At 38.0% G+C, this 22,195-nt stretch overlaps 2 protein-coding genes and 1 long non-coding RNA gene across 6 annotated transcripts; 2 read left to right on the top strand and 1 right to left on the bottom strand.

Annotated features, from left to right (window-relative positions):
• Positions 1–4,230: 4,230 nt before the first annotated feature.
• On the bottom strand, positions 4,231–4,653 carry LOC130736650 (uncharacterized). The gene has a single exon (XM_057588452.1). It carries the CDS (start codon positions 4,651–4,653, stop codon positions 4,231–4,233), a length of 423 nt encoding a protein of 140 aa, XP_057444435.1.
• Positions 4,654–6,555: 1,902 nt separating this feature from the next.
• Positions 6,556–8,875, top strand: LOC130738362 (uncharacterized). 4 transcript variants are annotated; one of them, XR_009019353.1, is made up of 5 exons: positions 6,556–6,950; positions 7,033–7,703; positions 7,909–7,968; positions 8,117–8,255; positions 8,377–8,875. It is a non-coding gene; the product is annotated as an uncharacterized LOC130738362 (long non-coding RNA). The 4 variants fall into 4 exon arrangements; XR_009019352.1 differs by having other exon boundaries at positions 7,019–7,703; XR_009019354.1 differs by having other exon boundaries at positions 6,574–7,703; positions 7,919–7,968.
• Positions 8,876–12,151: 3,276 nt separating this feature from the next.
• Positions 12,152–22,195, top strand: LOC130738361 (sorbitol dehydrogenase). Its single transcript, XM_057590334.1, has 6 exons — positions 12,152–12,367; positions 12,505–12,572; positions 12,741–12,977; positions 19,731–20,021; positions 20,644–20,831; positions 21,793–22,195. The coding sequence occupies exons 1-6, from the start codon at positions 12,250–12,252 to the stop codon at positions 21,983–21,985; spliced, it is 1,095 nt and encodes a 364-aa protein (XP_057446317.1). The 5' UTR covers positions 12,152–12,249; the 3' UTR covers positions 21,986–22,195.

The following is a 22,195-nucleotide window of genomic DNA, read 5'->3' as shown; positions in this document are numbered from 1 at the left end:
TTAGAGTGTTAAGGACTGATGGGGGAGGAGAATTTACCTCTAGAGAGTTTGATAACTTCTGCAAAGATCAAGGTATATTGCATGAAGTTACTGCTCCATACACCCCTCAGCATAATGGAATCGCTGAGAGAAGGAATAGAACTCTCTTGAACAAAGATCAAGGTATATTAAGCACGCCTAGGCGCCAATTCCAGAACCCTGGAAAAAGCAATTGGCGCCTAGGCGCCAATGGAGCACGCCTAGGCGCTCTGACTCGCTGGAAAACCTTTTGATCTTCATTTTAACTCCTCTTTACTCCTCTTTAAGCCTCTTTAAGCCTCCCTTCAATTCTCCAAACCTCTAGACACTCCATCTTCAACTGTTACAACCTGAAAACTTGATGACAAAGCTAGGAAAATATCTAGAAATTCAGAGGTTAGTTTTGCACAAAGGCTCCAAAACAAGTGGAAATTGCCTATGACTCTTAAACTCTAATAAAATGCAACTAAAACCCTTATAAAACTACAAAATTACTAAACTAATGCAAATGCACAAATAAAAGTAAAAATGCATGAGAATGCATGAAACACTACATGAGACACAAGAAAAAGACTCAAAACCTACAAGGAAAAACCCTAAAAACATCATATAAACCCGGGTCATCACACCACTATACTCAACGACAGCTCGCCCTCGAGCGTCACTAAGATTAGCTTGTCCTCAAGCACAAAGAATTACTCCCAACACACATGCCAAAAGAGGGATACATTTTCAGAAAACCGGGGGATCAAGTAAATGTAGTTAGTTCCAAGATAAAGATTCAACAATCAACTTCTGCAACTCTTAGACAAAGAAGAATTATAGTCCACTATGAGAAGCATTTAGAACTAACATCCTAGCATGAGACAATTGTTTAGTGCACTGAGCACAAAAGCAAGTTCATAGGTTCTGAGAATCATTCACTCAAGAGCAACTAAAGTTGACAATGCATTATTCAATGAGACTTCAAAAGGGTTGTAATGTTGGCTAGGTAAAGCACAAGGTTGGTGGTCCCTAAGGAAGACTAAGGCTGCACAAAATTTGAGTGTGGTCCAATTTGGAATTCCGGAGCTTTCAAGCTATTGATACTTAGCACTCAAGTCTCTTAACCCCTTTTTGTTTCATTTTTTTTCTTTTTTTTTTGGAACTCCACCACACCATGGAGTTCATTTTCTCTTTTGACTTTTTCCAATTTTTTTTCTTTGGGGCAAGAGACAATTGCACTTTTTATAAACTAGCTCCATCAAGAGTTAAGAACCACAACTCCCCATTGAATCCTCAAAACAGCCAGCCCATTAAACATAGATACCAAGGAAATCTCCATAAGGCTCAAAAGGGTCAACTAGGGACAAAGATGTTATAAAACAATTTCTGAAGTACAAGAAAACCTACCGGTCTCAAGAATGCAAGTCTCCTAAAGCTACACTCAAGGACGCATGAAATGAAACACAAAACCAAGAAGTGCAAGTGAGTCAGGATCCTCCAGGGAAATTATATAGTGAAGGGTCAAAGATAGACCCTTGTGGACTCACATCAACTCTATCCTCAAGACAACACTTAGAAGACCGAAGTCTCTCCCTCTCTTTCCCAAACATGCAATCACTCCCCAAAAGAAAGCACAAAGTATCCACTTAAAAACATTTTCAAAACCAGCATCATGTGAGTGAGCAAGACTTGGGAACATGTCATTTGAGTATAAGGAATAAAGACCAAGGTATAAAAGACTCTATATAACAATGCATGATAAAATTGGATAAACAAAATCTATAAAAGAAAAATATGCAAAAATGCATGGACTAAAACTCAGGGTAAGAAAAGAACCTCCTTCAAAGTGATTGAGTGCCTCCAAGTGTGTATCCTTTTTATTTCCTGAAAAAAAAAAAAAACAGAAGAAACAAAACGTAAAACAGAAAAAAAAAACATGGGTTGTCTCCCATTCAGCCCTAAGATATAGTCTTAGGTAGACTAAACTTCAAACTCGTAACTCAAACCAAAAATCACAAACAATCCCCGGCAACGGCGCCAAAAACTTGTTGGTCAATTCGCAAGTGTACGAATCCACCCGGTTTTAAATATCGAACCACAGGGATTGTGAGTGAAAAGATTCGGTTCAAGCTTTAAGTTTGAAGGTTTGTTTTATTGAGGCAAACATATGTCGAAGTAGTAATAAGGAAAAAGAAAATATAAATTCAGAAATGAAACAGAAAATGAAAAGAAAGAGTGATTTACTTTGGGTTCTTGCTCAACTAATCAATTCAAGCACATCATTCTAAGCACATGTTCTCATGAATCTCTCCTTGATGTTATAGCCTAAGCAACTGCCTATCGATGCCTCGCATAGATAATTCTTTCAAACCAAAAGATAAGCCCAATTCCTTGCGTACTTAAACATTTGTTTGAAGCATAAAGATTATAAAGTTCAGGCCAACAAACCCCAACCCTTCCTCTATTCCTAGTAGAAAGTATAGAAGAGGTAATCCCATAACAAGTCCCTAATCTATAAGAAACTTCCGTTCTATTATAGAAAAGCATAAAGCTAGCACATGTTCTAACTTGAAACATAAAGCATGGATATGGGATTCAAGGAAAGAAGAAGAACATGTGGGAAAGAACTTAAGATTATAACTTAAAAGGAAAAGTCTTACTAGAAAACCAAAGTAAAAGAAGAGAGATTAGCCAAGCATGGCAAGAGCCATGCTTGGCTAAGAACCTTCAACACAAGCTTGGAAGCCTTCTCTCACTATCCTAGATGATCCTCTACCTCTGAATTTTACAAAGTATGAAAAGATATCCAAGATTCCCAAAAGAAAATGACTAAAATCCTATTTATAGGCAAAAATCACGAGTTTAGGCTGTTCCGGGCGCTCAGGCGCCAATTCAGAGCGCCTGAGCGCCATTTCCATCCTGAAAAATTAAGCACGCCTAGGCGCCAATTCCAGAACCCTGGAAAAAGCAATTGGCGCCTAGGCGCCAATGGAGCACGCCTAGGCGCTCTGACTCGCTGGAAAACCTTTTGATCTTCATTTTAACTCCTCTTTACTCCTCTTTAAGCCTCTTTAAGCCTCCCTTCAATTCTCCAAACCTCTAGACACTCCATCTTCAGCTGTTACAACCTGAAAACTTGATGACAAAGCTAGGAAAATATCTAGAAATTCAGAGGTTAGTTTTGCACAAAGGCTCCAAAACAAGTGGAAATTGCCTATGACTCTTAAACTCTAATAAAATGCAACTAAAACCCTTATAAAACTACAAAATTACTAAACTAATGCAAATGCACAAATAAAAGTAAAAATGCATGAGAATGCATGAAACACTACATGAGACACAAGAAAAATACTCAAAACCTACAAGGAAAAACCCTAAAAACATCATATAAACCTGGGTCATCACTTTTGCAGGAGCACCAATATCATGGTCCTCTAAGAAGCAATCAGTAGTTGCTCTATCCACTTGTGAGGCTGAATATATTTCAGCTTGTGCTGCTGCTTGTCAAGCACTTTGGTTCCATTCTCTGCTTCAGGAATTGCATGTTGATGTTGGAAATGCAATTGAGTTGTTTGTCGATAATAAATCAGCTATTGATCTTTCTAAGAATCCAGTAGCACACGGGCGCAGTAAACACATAGAAACTAAGTTTCACTTCCTAAGAGATCAAGTTTCAAAGGGGAAAATCCTGATAAAGCATTGCAGTACTGAGCTGCAGCTTGCGGATATTTTGACTAAACCACTGAAAGCTGTGAGGTTTAAGGAGTTAAGGAAGTTGATCGGAGTGTTATCTGCTGACTGCTGCTGAGCTAGTTTGAAGCTACTGATGAAAGGATACAAGGAAGTTGAATATGCAAAGAACTGAGACAGTAGTAGACAAGTTGTTTTTTCTGCATTGTATAATGTTGTTTAGGCTAAGTATAGTGCTGGTTTTTTTCTTGATTGAATCTGTGAACAGTGTTTGCATTATGGGGGAGTGTTAGGAATAATGCAAATATGTTAGGGTTTGTTAGTTAGTTAATGTTAGGGATTAGCAGCTATAAATAGCTATTAGTGTATTCAATGTATTGTGTTGACAATTAATGAGAAATTCATTCCCTCACTTTCTTTCTCTCTCTGTGTTAATGCTTTTTCTCTCAATTTCCGTGTTCATGCTCTAACAAAAAGGGCAAGGACAATAAAACAACTAAACTAAGGAATTCCTAGAGCATCCTTTAAAATAAAAACTTACAGCTCGGGTGTAGGCGAGTTTATTGTGGTTAACACTACCGGTGGTCCAGAATAGCTATCCCTCGCCATCCAATCCGCATCCTTGTTATTCTCTTTGGGAACCCAGCTGAGAAACACTTGCCACCTTAGGTCCAACAAGTTTTGAACCTCTTGTAGAAGCTCAATGTTGGAGGAGTGATTACGCCAGCTGCCACTATTAATTATGTCAATGAGACCTTTGTAGTCAGACTCACAGAGAAGATTTCTGGTACCATGATCCCAGGCAAAGCGCATACCATCACGGAGAGCTCTAGCTTCAGAAGCAAATGGATTTCCTCCTGGTGTGTGACTCATGAATCCCTTGACCCAGTTACCACGATGACCCCAGAGAAGGCCACCACTGCCCATCAAATTCTCATCCTCTAGAAAAGTTCCATCCATATTCAGCTTCAAGAAATTCTACTGAGGAGGTTTCCAACCATAGTTCATTCCACGCGAAGCATCATCCACTGACTCATCATTCAGGGCCCGAGCAATTTCATCAAATTCATGGCAAAGTTTTCTCCAAGCACCATCCAGAGTCCAAGGTTGCGGATCCATACACACATTACACCGCCACTTCCACACATTCCAAAGCCCGACAAGGAACTTTGTAGCATGATTACTGCGAGCATGGAGAAAGATCCAGGGTTGTAGGTCTTGATTCCAGAAGTTGGGCCAGCGCCAAACGCCCAACTTGCCCCAAAGCTGACGAGAGAGAGGGCAGTCCCTTAGCACATGTAGAACGTCTTTCGTGTCTGTAGAACAACGAGAGCAAGACGGGTTCAAAGCCATATTACATCTGTGACGTTTTGCATTTGTGGGGAGGGCATCATGCAAGCACGACCAGACAAAAACCCTGATTTTCTCTAGGATGGGGAGTTTCCAGATCCAACTCCATTCAACCACCGGGTCCAAATTCACATTCTGAGATTTAAGCCAACAATATCCTTCACTTACAGAATATTCAGCGTTACTACTCCCCTCCCAATTCCAAGCATCATGTTGTTATCAATAATATAGGGGGAGACCACCACAAACCAATTCTTCACCTCATCCGGGAGAACCGTATAAAGATTATCAAAACACCACGTACCATTATGAATAAGATCACGAAGTTTGAGCGTTGTGTCCGAGATATGAACAAAATCTAACTGATCCGCTAGCTTGTCATGCTCTGACCAGTCTTGATACCACACTGAAGTCATGCCACTACCCAATTTAAACTTGAACCCATCCTGAAACCCCTCACGAGCTTTCATCAAACCCTCCATAAGGATGACTCATGTTGTCGGACAGGGGTGGTGAGCATCGATCCACCCTGAAGGTACTTGTTGCTTAGGGCTTGAGCCCAAAGCTTGTTGGTTCCCGAATGAATTTGCAGAGAGCCTTACCAAGTAGCGGCGTATTGTGGTCTGCCAAGTTCCACACACCCAAGCTTCCATGTCGCCTGCTTTTAGTAATCGTATTCCACCCCACTGAGTGCCATCCTCGTCTCCCATTCCTTTTTTACCAGAGGAATCATCTCATGATTTGGTGCATATTATGGATGATGGCCCTAGGTAGCCAGAATACCTGCATGGTATAGGTTGGCATAGTGGTAATAACCGCTTTGGTTAGACAAATTTGACCCGCAAAATTCAAAAGATTAGTTTTCCAGGAAGCAAGTTTTCTAGAGATCTTCTCCAATAAATAATTAAAGGAGCCTCTAGAAGCCCTTCCACCAGCCAAGGGAAAGCCCAGATAACGCCCGAGATCACTGACAAAAGGGATGGGAGCAATGGACCGGATCTCATCTCTAATTTCATATTAAACACCTTTAGAAGAAATGACCTTTGATTTTGAGATATTTATCTTCAAACCTGAATGAGAGCAAAAAGCTTGAAGAGTGTCCGCCACCAATTGGACTTGAGCGGAGGAGGCTTGGCAAAAGAGAAGGACATCATCAGCAAAAAAAACATATGTGATATGGGAGGGCCTTGAGGCCTTATTTGTTTCTAATAAAACTTAAATGAAATCAAAATTTGAAGTAAATAATATATTTATTAAATTTATTTTCACATTGAATTTTAAGAAGTAAAGGATAAATGTTATTTTAATAAGATATAAATTCAATAAAACATCTATCTATACTATCTATAAAGGAGAAGTTTTTGCAGCTTTAGGGGCTATTTAGTAAATCAATAAATCATGATACAATGGATTGAAGTTTCTAGATGGGTAATTCAGTAAATCCAAATGTAATTTAGTTAGAGATCACATCTTGGTCGTTGATTTAATCTTGACCATTTGTTTTCCCTTCAGCATTTCACTATCGGTTTCAGTTCAATTCATCAATAACGCATGACACATCTACTACTCGGTGATTTATTTGCCACATTCTTTTGTTTCTGCATTCTTCAATTCATCCCTGGGACGCAAGTTTGAGCAGCCGCTGTGATTTCTCCACCATCGGTCTCTCTAACCTACAATTTTGCCCACGTGTGTTTCCCTCTGTCGTGGTTGTTGATGCTGCGGAGAGCGAACTGATATTATCTGACCTCTATCTTAGTTCCTAACCAATCACCACAATCGCATGTTGCTTCTTCTTCCTTCTTTCCATTTCTATTTTGATCTTTCGAATTTCATAATTCACATCCATTTGTTCTTTGCATTTCAAGCGGCGATGACCTTCGGAAGCGTTATCTTCTTCGACACCGGTATGAACCCTTAGTTCAATGCCTTATTTCTGCATTTTGATTTGCATGTCGCTGATTTTGTTTCGCAGTGACTGATGGACAGGAAATGGAGTAATGAGGGTTTTGTGGTTCTTGAACAATGGGGTTTGATTATTTGTTGTTCAAGTGATGAAGCGAAGAAGTGACAGTGGCAGGTTTAGTGGTTATAAGGGTATTGCAGGGAGGGGAAATGAAAGGAAGGGAGTTTGACAATCCCACCTCATTCAACTCTTCATCTTCTTTCTATTCAAGCTCATGGTTTTCAATTCCTACTGCAATTATTTTTTACCATCATTGTTGCAAATTTGGGTTTTCAGATGATAAATACTCCTGCTTAAGATTCTTATTTTAGAACAGTTGTTGTGTTATTTCTGAAGCCATAAATCCTAGCAAATATGCTAATTACCTTCCCCTTCATTAGTGGTGAAGCTACTGTAGTTAATTAAGATTTATGGGTTGGTTCTTCTGCAAAATGTAGAGCTCAATTCTGGGTTGGTTATTCTGCAAAATGTAGAGCTCAATTCTGGGTTGGTTATTCAGCGAAATGTGGAACTCAATTGGTGCATTGCACATTTTTTTCCCTTCTCTTACCAGTGAGATAATATGCACTATCTTCTAAAGTTTTAAATTTTTTTTTTCTCCAGGTCTTCTACTTCTCCGGATGTGACTCTTATGGTATTTTCCGGAAGGAGACCTCTACTGCCATCGATTTAACTGATTTCATGTTTAGAGAAGGTAAGTGGTTGGGTATTAGCATCTTCGAAGGTTTGCTTGATTGAGAAATCTCAAAGTGGGGTGATGGAAAATAGGGATAATGCAGTTCACTTTTAATCCACTTTTAATCAACTATCAACCTATGATGCTTTGTGCACTGTGTTTCTTTTTTGCTCAAATTTATTTTACATCTTAGTGACTATTCTCATTCTTCCTTCCCCATAAGGTACAAATAGATGGCATATGGAGCTGCAGGTATTAACCAGTTTATTGTGGAGTCCCAAAGGTAAATGCTAGATTATTTTAACATGTTTCACTACTATTTTATTTTCACATGAAACTGTTCTTACAATTAATGACTTAAAATGATGTGTGTACTTCCACTTCATTTCTGCATTTTACTTGCATAAATCACTTCATTTTTGCATTGTCAGACTTTGCCACAAAGCAACATAGTCTGCTTGAGGAGGTTACTCTGCTTTGGATCCCATTGAATCTCAGAGAGTTGTTGATCTCCTGAATTCAGAGTTGTCTCCTTTCTCAAGTTGAAACCCAAGGAATTATGGAAACCAGGTTTGTACCAGCCTTTATGTTTAAGCCATTGATTCTGCATAACATGTTTTATTAAAATATTTGGAATGTTTGTTCTTATCATATTTTGGTTATCAATTTCTATTTCTATTGTATTTTGCAGTGGCTGTTGACACTTCTTGGTATGAGGTTCTGGATAGCTTTTGGCAATTCAGGAGCAGGTGGTATGATTTCCTTCACTGTGGGGTCAAAGGGATTGTTGAGGGCGTTATTGTTGGCGAGCTTGAGGTAACTTCAGGAATATGGCCCATATAACAGAACATACTTCAATGGAGACAGTTTGTGCATCTAAAGAGAAAGATCAAAATTCACTCAGATCCATTACTCAGATGCATAAAAATTGTAGCTTTCATAATTTCTCATATAGTACTCCCTTTCATTTGGCACACATGTACAACTCAATCCATAAATGAGAAAGTCTTATGTAATTTTTGGTATGTCAATTTTGTTTAATACATAAGAAGTATGTACTCCGTGTTTGGAACTTTCATAGGTAAATTTTTGGGGTTGGCTGTTATTTTGATTTTGGATTTTTAAATTGGCATTGTCCTATAGACATTAAATTTTTAGTCCAAAATAAACTCTTTACCCTTTTGGTTGTCCTTTTGTGCTTCTAACTGTTATTATCAATCCGAGCATAAAAAATTGAGTTGTAATGCTATAGCGACCATTTTAGGGAAAATGAAAATATATTGAAATGCCAATTTATAGTTTTATTTGAGTAACTGAAAAACTAATGAGATTGTTTTAAAACTTTTCAATGGTTAGTTATTAGGTAATTATAATGTTCTCTTTAGTCGTTAGTTTAAGAATATGAATAGTATTAAATACATAGTAAGGTTTGTTGTTTTAGATAAGCAAATATATTAGAATAAATGGAAGTACAAGGGTACTTCAACTCATTCCAAATAAGCTAGATAAGAGGAATAAAACCAAAAAAAGAACAACTGGGAAAAGGTGAGCCTAGAAGCCAGACATGAACAATCGGATACCCATCATGTGAACCCCTCTCAAAAACAAACTAGCTAGACAAGCCAATATGCCAGCCTACAAGACACCACACAAACAAACTAGCTAGAAACCCACAACAATGCATTGAAATAACCCATGAACAGCATAGTAAGTTATGTAATACAACTTTCTCCGCTATGCTTTGATTATAAATTAAACAACAACGTTGCAAAAAATGATATTATCAAGTTATTTCAAGACACAAGTGTGATTTCATATTATAATCATATAGTGAAGCAATAAAAGGTGCGATTTCAGACGCAGTACATGGAAGAACAAAATATGTCTTAAAAAATAACGCAGGGGAAGAACAAAATATGTGTAACAACAACAAAAACATAGAGAAACAGGGTTGTGTTAGTGAGCAGGGATGAATATATATTTTGTATTCATATAATATATTAATTAATATTAATCTTTGCCCTTACACCTATGATTTTTTTTTAATTTTGTGTTTATTTAATATTAGTTACACACTAAATAAAAAAAGTTAGTATTAGTTATAGAACTCCATGTGGGACATGCAAATTATTTTTTATTTATAGAATGTTTTAACATTAAATTTGATATGGATGCCAAAAAAAAATATTGGACTAACCCTTTCACCTTCCCCAAATTTTGTTTTTAAGATCATAGTTAAGTATTATTTACACACCAAATAATGATGCTAATATCAGTTACGGAATTACATAGGACACACATAATTAGTTTTGATTTATAGATTAAATAATAATTAATATTAATCATGAGAGGATTGTTCTCATCATGATTTTTCTTTCTTATCAATGCATTCCTTTTTGCTCTCGAAAAAAAAATATTAATCATTAAAATTTGAAGGTGACTGTTTTAATATTAAATATGAGATCGATGAAAAAAAATAACTTTTACACTATCATTTTCCCCTTGAAATTATATTTACGGTTTCAATCCTTCCATCAATATTATTATTTGGCTCAGATGAGTTGGAGAATTCCAAAGGGCACACATATGAAGTTGCATATGACACATTTAAGAACATGTGCTATACGAATGACTTACTTGAAGATGATAAATAATATATTGATGAGCAAATTGAAGTTTTGCATTAGGGTACTGCAAACAGTTTTAGAACACTTTTTGCTATTTTTCTTTTATCATATCAGCTTCCAAGGGCATTATTTGTTTGATATTTTGTATAGAGAAAGACTTCTTATGTAATGTAGTGGTGAGCTCATTTTTAACCAAAACTCATAAAAAACAAAACAAGGAAAAAACCACAAATAAATAAAATAATTATACTTGAACAAAAAAAAAAACAAACACATTCGTCGCGGAAAAGAACCTTACAAAATTATGTTAGCTTATAATTACGTTGTTCTTTCAATAAACATAAAAAAACAACACAAATTTAGAAAAGACATACCCAATAAATAAAAATTAGTATCCCGTGCATCGCACGGGTAAAAGTACTAGTTTATATATAAACAAAATAATGTTGGGATTAACTTTAATATATAATAATTTTCATCAAAAAAAAAACTTTAATATAGAATAATCATTTAAACAGAGGCAACTTTTATATAAACAGAGGCAAAAAAACAATTTTTTCTGACAAGGATGCAAATCAAAACTCGCTCGCTTTATATTACAGAGACTAAAAACTTCGCGACACAGTTTAGCCTTCCAAAACTACTTTAGGGTTTGATTTTACTTTATTTTCAAAGATTATTTTTTTTATGTTCATTTTGTCAATAACAATCATTATGAGCAGGTCTATGATGTTTCAATAATAGTTGCTTGTTATACATATGCAAGTTATTTTAAAGGATGGACATCCTTTGCATCCGGTTGGCTTGCAATGGCGTACTTTTTTCAGCACGAGTCAAAATACGGGAAGTATCCATATTTACAACATCTACAACTTTGGATTATAAGTAGCTTAAGGTCTCGTCATTGTGTAGACATAATACAAGAATGAACATTGTAAGTTAAATGATACTTTCAAATTCGTATGGTAATCAACATTTAGTGCACTTTAAATTGATGTATGCATATATGATGATTATTTCCCAACCCTTTTTGGTTTTTGTTGTTGTTTTATGACTAGGTTTAGGATATATTTTTTTTTCGGATTTTAAAAAGATTCGGGTTTGAAAACTAAGGAGTCAATTTTGAAGAAGGCCTAACTCAACCCAAAAGCTTGCTCAAGAGTTAAGGTTTGCACAACCATATATAAGCAATTCTTTGGCCACATCTCTAGCCAATGTGGGACTCTAACAAATTTATTGCTTTAAGTTTCGGGTTTTGAGACCAGAATTGAAAATACATCAGGTTTTCAATTCTCGTAACAGGTTCGGGACATAAAACCTAAAACATAACTCCTTTCATATGCTTTCGGATTCTAAAACCTAGAATGTGTATAGTTGGTTTATGTTTCAGGAGGTATAAATCTCGGAACACCAAGTATCTCTATTCAAAATCTTGAAAACCCGAAATAAAAAAACCTTTGATATGTGTTTTGGGTTTTCAAATTGAGATTAATTTCTATGCACTGGATAGTGTAAATAAGTTTTACACAATCATTCAATCACATCCCTTCATTTTGCTAGCTCATAATTAATTTTGAATTTAATAATATTTAAAATAGGAAATTGAAGGTTGTGATTGAGTGTTTCGGGTACCAAACTGAAATCCCTTGGGAAATATATTTTTTTAGGTTTTTGGGAGGGCCTTGGGAAATATTGAACATGGACCAATTGGTGTGTGAAAGCCCATTAGTGACGGGGAGGATATGAACAAGCTGATGAATGTTATAAAAAAATAATGCTTATGGATGAGAACAAACCCAACATCAACAAATAAATACAAAAAGGAAAGGGACTCATGAATTGATACAAACTACAAATTAATGCTCATAAGACAGAGAAACACCGTTCATTCTCACTGTCTCTGATAGCAGCTTCAAGGTTTGTTGCAGTGTGTCAAAATGGGCAAAGGGGGAATGTCACTTGATGATCATGGTGGTGAAGAACAGGAGAACATGGCTGCTTGGCTTGTTGCTATTAACACTCTCAAGATTCAGCCTTTTAAGCTTCCTACACTAGGTATTCATTTTTTCCTCTTCCCTTCAATTAGGAGTGTCCATTTCATTTGTTTAATTATCTTTTCATAGGTTTCTGTTTACACTGTCCACTGAGTTCATTGTTAAATAATTTGCTTACTTAATTCTGTATTATGGAAGGACCCCATGATGTCAGAGTGAGAATGAAGGCTGTTGGAATCTGTGGAAGTGATGTTCACTACCTCAAGGTATACTGTTGCATCTGATTTTAGTATTTTCAAAACAAAACAAAAAAACAAAACTAAGTTGGAGGAATTTGATTATCTGTGTATGTATACTTTGCTACAAAAATGTCAAAATCTGTTTATTTAAACAATTTGAGCATTCTGTGATTTTATTGTTTCATTTACTTTCAGAAACTGAGATGTGCAGACTTCATAGTTAAAGAACCAATGGTTATTGGTCATGAGTGTGCTGGGATAATAGAAGCAGTTGGTGCTGAGGTGAAGAGTTTGGTGCCTGGTGACCGCGTGGCAATTGAGCCTGGGATCAGTTGTTGGCGTTGTGACCATTGCAAGCTGGGTAGCTATAATTTATGTCCTGATATGAAGTTTTTTGCTACTCCACCAGTTCATGGTTCCCTGGCTAATCAGGTATGAAAGAATTAAAAGCTTCTTTTTTTTTTTTTGAAAAGAGAAGAATACTGTATTATTGATTGAAAGTGCCAAATATATCATCGTGATTACAGTTTACAGACAAACTACTGTAACCCTCTCGTAGGCGCGCAAACATAGCAAGTAAGCCTCATTAAAACCTTACTAAGGAAAACCCAGTGGGAAAAAACCTTAGTAAGGAAAAAGAGTACTCAAATGCTAGTCCACAAAGAAGCCTATCACATAAAATCTCTATTAGAATCATCCTTGCTGCAATCAGCACTCAAACAATACTGGTGAACCTCCAAGTATCTAGATTCCATCCGTAAGCCTACTGTAGCATTGGAAAGGCCAAGTGCACTAAGTTTCAAAATTGTAGAACCTGCAATATATCAGATTATGCAGAACAAGTACCCCTCACATCCTTCACGTTTGCCATTCCTCCAAAAAATATGTATTAAAACATCACCCACAGTGGAACAGCTCTGTCACACCCCTCCTTGGCTAAGTCATCTGCCTTGTCATTGCCCTCCCTATAAACATGCACAATATCCACACAATTTACATCAACTCTTAAAAAATCAATTGTATGAAAATCATTAAGATGCTTCCAAGGTCTGTTTTCACCGTTCTTCACCCATCCTATAGCCAGTGTCGAGTCACTCTCTATAACAATGTTCAAGAAGCCAAATTCCTTGCAGAACTTCAATGCATATAGGATGGCTTTTATTTCTGCTTCATAAGCATAAGCCACACCTAGGGACAGCGAAAAATATCCCTTCACCTCACCATTCCAATCACGAAGTATTCCTCCTGCTCCTGCTATACCCGGTGATCCACGCGCTGCACCATCCACATTAAATATGAAAACCCCTTCCAACGGTGGCTGCCATTCCACAAACCGTTGCAGTTTAGGCCTCCTCACCAATCTGACATGTTCAAAATTCTGTGTAAAATCATACAAAGCATACACACACTCCCATCCCGAGGCTCTAATCCAGCAATAGATTCTTGTTACATGATCATCCCACACCTCTGCCACTCTTGTCTGTTTTGCTCTGAAGATAACATCATTACGGGCCATCCATACTGACCATAAGACAGCATAAGGCACCAATGGCCACAACTCAGAATCTGTCACTAACCGCAAACCCCCCCACTGTTGCAGCAACTCTATCAGCGTTCCTGGGACGCACCAAGAGTTTCCCTCTCGTGCAATGACCCTATTCCACAGCACCACTGTAAAAGCACAGTGTAAGAACAAATGTTGCACCGTTTCTTCCTCCATTCCACACAGGACACACACCCCTTCACCATCCACTTCCACTCCTCTTCTTCTTAAGCTTGCCATAACTGCAACCTTATCCCGCATCGCCTGCCACAAAAATTGGACAACTTTTGGAGGTATAATTCGAGGAGCATGTGGCGTCAATACCATTAACTCTTCTGCTCATAATTTCTCCTCCACTGCATGACAGTAAGTTTTGACAGCATAATTTCCATTCACATCTCCCACCCACACTATCTTATCTTCTCTTCCACTCGGCACCACTCCTTGAATTTGCTGCATAAATTGGTTCCACATATCCTCCTCCCATACAAACAACTGGCGTCTCAAAACAAAATGTCATCGCCATCCTTCCTCTGAAAACGATCCTGCCTCAGCCACCGAGATCTCTTTTGCTCGAGCAATGCCATGGAGTCGAGGGAACATCTCCTTCAAGGATAGAGTTGTAACCCACGCGTCTAGCCAGAACCTGATACGTGAGCCACTACCAACTACACACATACAGCGGTCTCGAAAGGTTCTACCCTCCACTGAATCCTCCATTAGCACCTGCAAAATATCAAAAACATAACGGGATGGATTTTTGATTTGGACCACCATATTATGCAGTAGCATAGCATCAGCATTAATTCCATATTTCTGGCACAACACATGTCGCCATAGGGCATGTCTTTCCACACCAAACCTCCAAGACCACTTCATTAGCATTCCTTTATTTCTCACCCTGAGCAAACCGAGGCCCAACCCACCAAACTCCTTCCCTCGACACACTTGATTCCATGCTACCCAGGCTATCCTCCTTCCACCCCCAGGTTTCCCCCATAAATATTTCCGCATCAGCTTTTCAATGGAAGCCACCACCCCCGACGACATCTTATATAAAGCCATATGATACACAGGAATGGCACTAGCTACTGCTTTTAACACCACCAGTCTACCAGCCAAAGTAATTGAGTTTGGTCCCCATGCTTCCAGTGCTAACCTTACCCTTTCTACAACCGGCTCCCAAAACCTTACCCTCCGTGGATTTCCCCCTATTACTGACCCCAAATATGGCAGTGGTAATGATCCCTCTGCCACCCCCAAACCATCCGCCAACCTCCTCACCATATCACTCCCGACGTTACACCCCACAAGGATTGTTTTTGAATAATTCAATTTTAATCCAGAACCCCATAAAATCCCTAGGAGCACGTCAAAAAGCTCTTCCATCTGGCCTTCATCAGCTTCACACACCACTAACGTATCATCGGCAAACTGAAGATGATTGAGACAAAGTTCTGGTCCAACACGAAAACCACAAGCATCCTCTCTTTGAGCCAGATTGTTCCACAAAATTGAAAGGCCCTGTACACACAAATTAAATAGCATTGGAGAAATTGGGTCTCCCTGCCTCAGCCCTTTTTCCATAGCAAAAAAATCTGTTGGAGATCCATTCACCAGTACCGCCAAAGTGGCCGTAGACACACAAGTATATATCCACCCTCTCCATCTCTCCCCAAACCCCATATCCTCCATCATATTCATCAAAAAATCCCATTCAATATTATCATAAGCCTTCGCGAAGTCCAGCTTCAACAAGAAACCACCCCTCCCCCCCCCCCATCATAGTATCTTCCACTTCATTTGCTATAAAAATGCAGTCAGCTATTTGCCTCCCTTTTGTGAATGAAAACTGATTCTGTGACAACAGTGAAGGCATCACTTTCTGTAGTCTTGCTGCAAGAACTTTCGCAATTAATTTATAAATGCTTCCGATTAGACTAATCGGTCTATAGTCATTAACCTCCACCGGAGAGTTCTTTTTTGGAATGAGAGCAATGAACCCTGCATTAAGCCCTTTTACTAATTTACCTTGGGCATAAAATTCCTGAAACATCTTCATGATATCCTCCTTCACCAATATCCAGAATTCCCGAAAGAAAGAAAAATTGAAACCATCAGGTCCAGGTGCTTTATTTCCATCACAAGACATCACCGCTGCCCATATTTCTTCATAAGAAAAATGTTCCTCCAAATTCCCAATTTCCTCCATCGTGAGCCTATTCATATTCATCCCAGCAAAGCTAATTCTTCCCCTCGGTCCAGACTTGAAGAAACTTTGAAAATGATTAAACACCTCCTCCTTGATGTGCCTCGGCTCCACACACACCTCCCCATTAACCTCTAGGCATTCCAATCTTTTTCGCGCCACCCTCACCTTACATGCTCTATGAAAGTAACGAGTATTTCTATCCCCCATCTTGAGCCACTGTAATCTTGATTTTTGCAGCCACATGTTCTCTTGTTTTCTATACTCACCTCATAGTTCATTCAAAGTCATCATCCTTTCCTTCCTCAAATCTTCTGTTACTCCACCTCTCTCCATTCTCTCCATAAGATCATGTAGTTTTTTCTCCAAGATCTCTATTTTTTCCGAGCCCCATGGTCCCCTCTTCCTGCTCCATTCTCGAATTTTTCCTCTCAAACCTTTCAGTTTCTGCATCAACACAAATCCAGACCAACCTACCACCACATTCGAAGTCCACCATTGATGTACCATGTCTTTGAAACCCTCTTCCATTAACCAGTAATTGTAAAAGGTAAATGGTTTTGGGCCAAAGTCCTTGGTGCCCCAATTCAGCACCACTGCTCGATGGTCAGATACCCCCCAATCCTGTGCTATTTGCATCACTCCATCAAAACCCAACAAAGCTTCCTCATTGATCAGCCACCTGTCAAGTCTGCTCCACAAGCCATTAGCCCTTGTACTCCCCCAAGTGTGATCTCCATTTTGCATTGGTAAGTCAATCAGAAAAAGATTTGCCACAAATTCTTTGAAAGTCTCATTCCCCACAGTATCCATCCCCATGCCTTGCCTTTCTCCATCATTTAAGATTGCGTTAAAATCACCCCCTATCACCACCCTGCCCTCCATCTCCTCCAAATCTTCTAATTCACGAAACATCCTCTCCCTTCCATCTGAGTCATGTGGTCCATAGACATTACCCACCACACATACCTCCTGGCTTCCTACCAATGCCAAAGTCACCAGCTAGTATCGTTCTCCTTGTTTCACTTGCTCACAAGTAAATTTGTCTTTCCGCCATAACGTCATCAACCCTCCAGCTGCATGTGTTGCTGGGATACAACATGCTTCTAAATTCTTTGTTCGCAACCACCCCCCCAGCAACTCCTCACGTCCTTCCTTTAATTTAGTCTCTTGCAGCAAAATAATATCAGGTCGAACTTTGTCAAGAGCCACCCGCACCGCCTTCCGCTTTTCCGCCCTCCCTAAACCCCTCACATTCCAGCTTACCCACACCCCTGTCATGATCTATTGCCGTAAACCTTGCTTAATTTGGTTTACTAGTCCTTGTAGAGCCACCTGTTAAAAGCTTCTTATAATTCTTTCATTCATGTACAATTGGAAGTATGCGTGGAATTTCTACATAATAGAATTTTGAAAGGAACAATGACAAGTTCAGGTCATATCTCACCCAACTAAAAGAACCATCTATTTACAAAACTGCATTATCTGTATAATTAATCAAACTTCGATTTTTGCATTTGTATAGGAATATATAGGGTTGGCCTTTGTCATCTATATCTTTTAATAACTAATCAAATTATCAGTATAATTTCACAAAAGCTTTTTATTTTAAAAGTGTGTAAACTAAACCTGTTTAAGAATACACATAGGATTATTATGTGCAAATTTGAATACTTTGTACATTTGTCTATGAGGTCATGTTTTATATGGCTTATTTGGATAGTTATGGTAGATCCCTCAATGTTTTGTGTTACGAGTAATATTTCATTTTCAGATTATGAGCAAGTGAGTTATTGAAATTAACAAAAAGTTAAAATGATGAATAAAGTCAATGATCCACTGGTTTCATGTCAATGACACTCAATAATAAGGGGGGAATCCCTATGTTGATTTCTCTCCTACCATTGATTGATTCTGTTAGAGTAAAGTATAAAACCATTCATGTTGGCCTTACCCAATAGCTTAAACTTTTGGGATAATTGGTTATTTGACGTGGTATTAGAGCCTCAATGACCAAGCGGTCTAGTATTCGATCCTATGTTGATTTCTCTCCTACCACTGATTGTTTCGGTTAGAGTATAATATAAAACCATTCATGTGGCCCTTACCTAGCAGCTTAAACTTTTGGGATAATTTATTTTACATGGTATTAGAGCCTCAATAACCAAGCGGTCTAGTGTTCAATTCTTGCCGCCCCCGATTCTTCAAATAATAAAAGAATTAAAAGCACATGGTAGGTAGGCCTGTGCATTCTCCACGCTTCAAGCTCAAACAGGCTCTTGCATGAGGGGGCCTGTTAGAGTATAATATAAAACCATTCATGTGGCCCTTACCCAACAGCTTATGCTTTTGGGATAATTGGTTGCTTTGACAGTTTTAAACATCTGAAAGAACTTTTTTTTTCGACAGCAAAAAGACTTTATTGATAGAATGAGAAGTGTATCATGAGAACAAACCTCTCATGAATAGAAACATCTGAAAGAACTTATACTATAGAATTTTAATCCATCTTAGTTCTTGTTCTCTCTTTTTTTCTTAACAGAAAGTCCTACTTTTACATTAACCAAATGGTAGCAGTGTTCACTTCAGCACTTGATTCCATATGAGCAGAGTAGGTTGAAGGGTTTGTTTTTTAAATCAAGCTATGACATAAAGATTTTTTTATTTATTTAGATCCAGATAAACATCTCTCTTGATGAATGATACTTTCTGCTGAAAAACCTCAAATGACTACTAACAAGAACCACAACAAATGCCTTTTCTCACTAAGTAGGATCGGCTACATGGATCAAATGATTCTCATAAATCATAATGTTCTCTAGTGACATTTTATTTAGAAATATAAATCATTCCGAAATAACTAATAGGTGTCAAAGTATTAAAATTGTAAAGTAGTTTATATTCAATCCGAGGTTAAAAATCATGCCTATTAGTCACCTAATGGCCACACTGTATATGTAAGTATCAGCTGGTTTCCTGCTTTGTTGCTTACTGAACTTATAATCAATCATCAACACTGTTGGGCCGATACAGATTACTTAGAAGTAGTGAATAAAATCTTTATACATATACTTGGCTTATGAGAATGATATGCTACAAGTCTAAACACTGAAGTTTGGTAATTAAACTGTAATTGGTCTGATTCCTAGCCGTGGTAAAAATAAATTGAATTATAGATTGCAATTGTGCTTTGACTATACACTCTAATGTATAAGATAATGATTGTCCCAAAGTTTCAGAATTACTTATCATCTTGACTGGTAAAATACAATAATAACCATGGTTTAGGTATGAATACCCATGCTTATCTAAAACCATGCCATAACCTCCATTCTCCTATCTATTCATGTCACTTTATCTCACCATATATATGTGGTTGAATAGATCCACCTCAATGACAACGCATGTTTGAGTTGCATTTTTCTCATTACAGATAGTGCATCCAGCAGATCTATGTTTCAAACTACCAGACAATGTGAGCTTGGAGGAGGGAGCAATGTGTGAACCCTTAAGCGTTGGTGTTCATGCTTGTAGGCGAGCTAATATTGGACCAGAAACAAATGTGTTGATCATGGGAGCAGGACCCATTGGACTTGTTACAATGCTTGCAGCTCGGGCTTTTGGGGCGCCTAGGATAGTCATTGTGGACGTGGATGACCATCGTTTATCCGTTGCAAAAACTCTCGGTGCAGATGATATTTTCAAAGCTTCAACCAACATTCAGGTATATTGAATCCCTGGTTTACCAAAGTCTGTCATATTTTATTCTTTAACATTAATATATCAGACAATCCCTTTGTGCTGTATGTCATGTGTCTGTTGATGCTGGACCAGTCCATAAACAATGATTGTAAAGAAAATGAATGAAATTTTTATTTTAGCTTAGTGCTGTCAAAGTTAGGTTTGTGATTGTCAGTGTTGTCAAATAGCGGATTTCGCGGCTCTATAGCACTATAGCGTGGCACTCTCTGTGCTCACCGCTATCCACCATTTTCCACTCTGAGGGCTTGAGTGACATAGCAGATTTTTTGTTTTCCACGATTGACAACACACTGGTGATTGTCAAAACTGAGAGTTTTCTAGCTTTCTGTTGCTGTTTTCATTTTTACCTGTATGTTCAGGGGATGCCTATTTGTTTACATTGTTAGTTGCTCTTTTCCTCAAAAGTTCTACTGTTTCATTGCAACTTGTTATTTTCTCTCTTTGGAAGTAAGGTTTTTTAGTACTTGGTTTCTGTAATCATTTTTTGGAAGATTGCAATTCAATTATGTTTGTGTGTGACAAATTTAAGCATTTATAGGGTGTTTCTATGAAGACCAGTTTAACCAAACTTTACTGTTTTCCAGGATGTTGCTGAAGAAGTCAAGCAGATACATAAGGTTATGGGAACTGGTATAGATGTTACCTTTGATTGTGCTGGTTTTGACAAAACCATGTCTACAGCACTGACTGCTACTAAGCCAGGTGGCAGAGTTTGCCTTGTGGGAATGGGTCATTCTGAAATGACTGTCCCACTCACCCCAGCTGCTGCAAGGTATGAAACTTGGTTGCATTTTTGGAAATCTTTTAAGTGATTTTAAATTCTAAAGCTATAGTCAATTCTGGGGAGAAGCTTTTATGAATAGGTTTTAGATTTCATAATTGATTCTGAGAAGCTGATCCAAACATGCTATTAGTGTGTGTTTGTACTGCGGTTCTTATAAATATGTAAGCACACTTTCCCTTCCACAGACCTCACATTCTCCTTTCACACTATTAGTCATAGACAGAACCACATAATGCCCCAAAAATGGGGCAGTCACCTTTTTCCCCAAAGAGAAAAATCATCCTTTATAGAATAGTATTTACCCCCACATTGTTGATTTTGCTTAATATGTTAAATTTTCACCCCCTTCCTATTTTTTTTTTCTGATTCTGCCCTTAGACTAAGTCTAAGAGTATGTCTGGAACCGCTTATAGACTCACTCATATGCCCCCCCCCCCCCCCTAGATTTCTAGTCTTGCAAACTTCACACTTCGTATATCCAACCCTGGAAGTGAGGGGTGAGTGTTGAGAAGGGGAGAGCAATCCGAACCCCTAAGCTAGCTTTTTGGTTAGAGTTAGGTCTAACCTGAATTATAAAAGGAGGATATGCACAATAAATTGAAGCTTATATTTAAAGCTTCTAGTGTGATGTGCTTTGAATTCTCTGCATTAAGCGGTTAAGCCAAACCAAACATATAGCAGGTATGTATGAATAGGTAAGCAACATCCTGGCAATGGAAGAATGAAGAATTGAACTCTAGGAGGACCAATATTCAATTAAAAATATAAAATAGAAGCTAATATGTGTTAAAGATAAAATTTACACATTATATATTCATTCAAGTTTACTAGGCACTTCATATCATGGAGTAATTTTAAATGAATGCATGCCATGAGTTATTTTACTTTTGGCATGCCTTAAAATTTTCTTCATTTTAAGATTGATGGCTTGTTGTTATGCATGATACAGGGAAGTTGATGTGATTGGCATTTTCCGCTATAAGAACACATGGCCTCTTTGCCTTGAGTTTCTGAGGAGTGGCAAAATCGATGTGAAACCCCTTATAACTCATAGGTTTGGGTTCTCTCAGAAGGAAGTGGAAGAAGCCTTTGAAACTAGTGCTCGTGGTGGTAATGCCATTAAGGTCATGTTCAATATTTAGATGCTGGACTTCGACTTGTTGAGGGTGGGAAAAGTATATGTATACCTGCATGCTCATGCTCATGCTCATGCCCATACACTTGTTAATATACCCTTGTATTTTTATAAGTTGGGTTGTGAGTGAAGTGGTTTCAGTAAGAACTAATAAAAAATAAAAAGTTGTCGACAGGAACTGCAGAGTCTATAAGATCTATTGCTCATTTTGGTGAAA

This window comes from Lotus japonicus, chromosome 2 (assembly GCF_012489685.1).
Source record: "Lotus japonicus ecotype B-129 chromosome 2, LjGifu_v1.2".
NCBI classification, from domain to species: domain Eukaryota; kingdom Viridiplantae; phylum Streptophyta; class Magnoliopsida; order Fabales; family Fabaceae; genus Lotus; species Lotus japonicus.
Note: the sequence above shows the minus strand (reverse complement) of the source record. Positions and strands in the feature narration are given on the sequence as shown.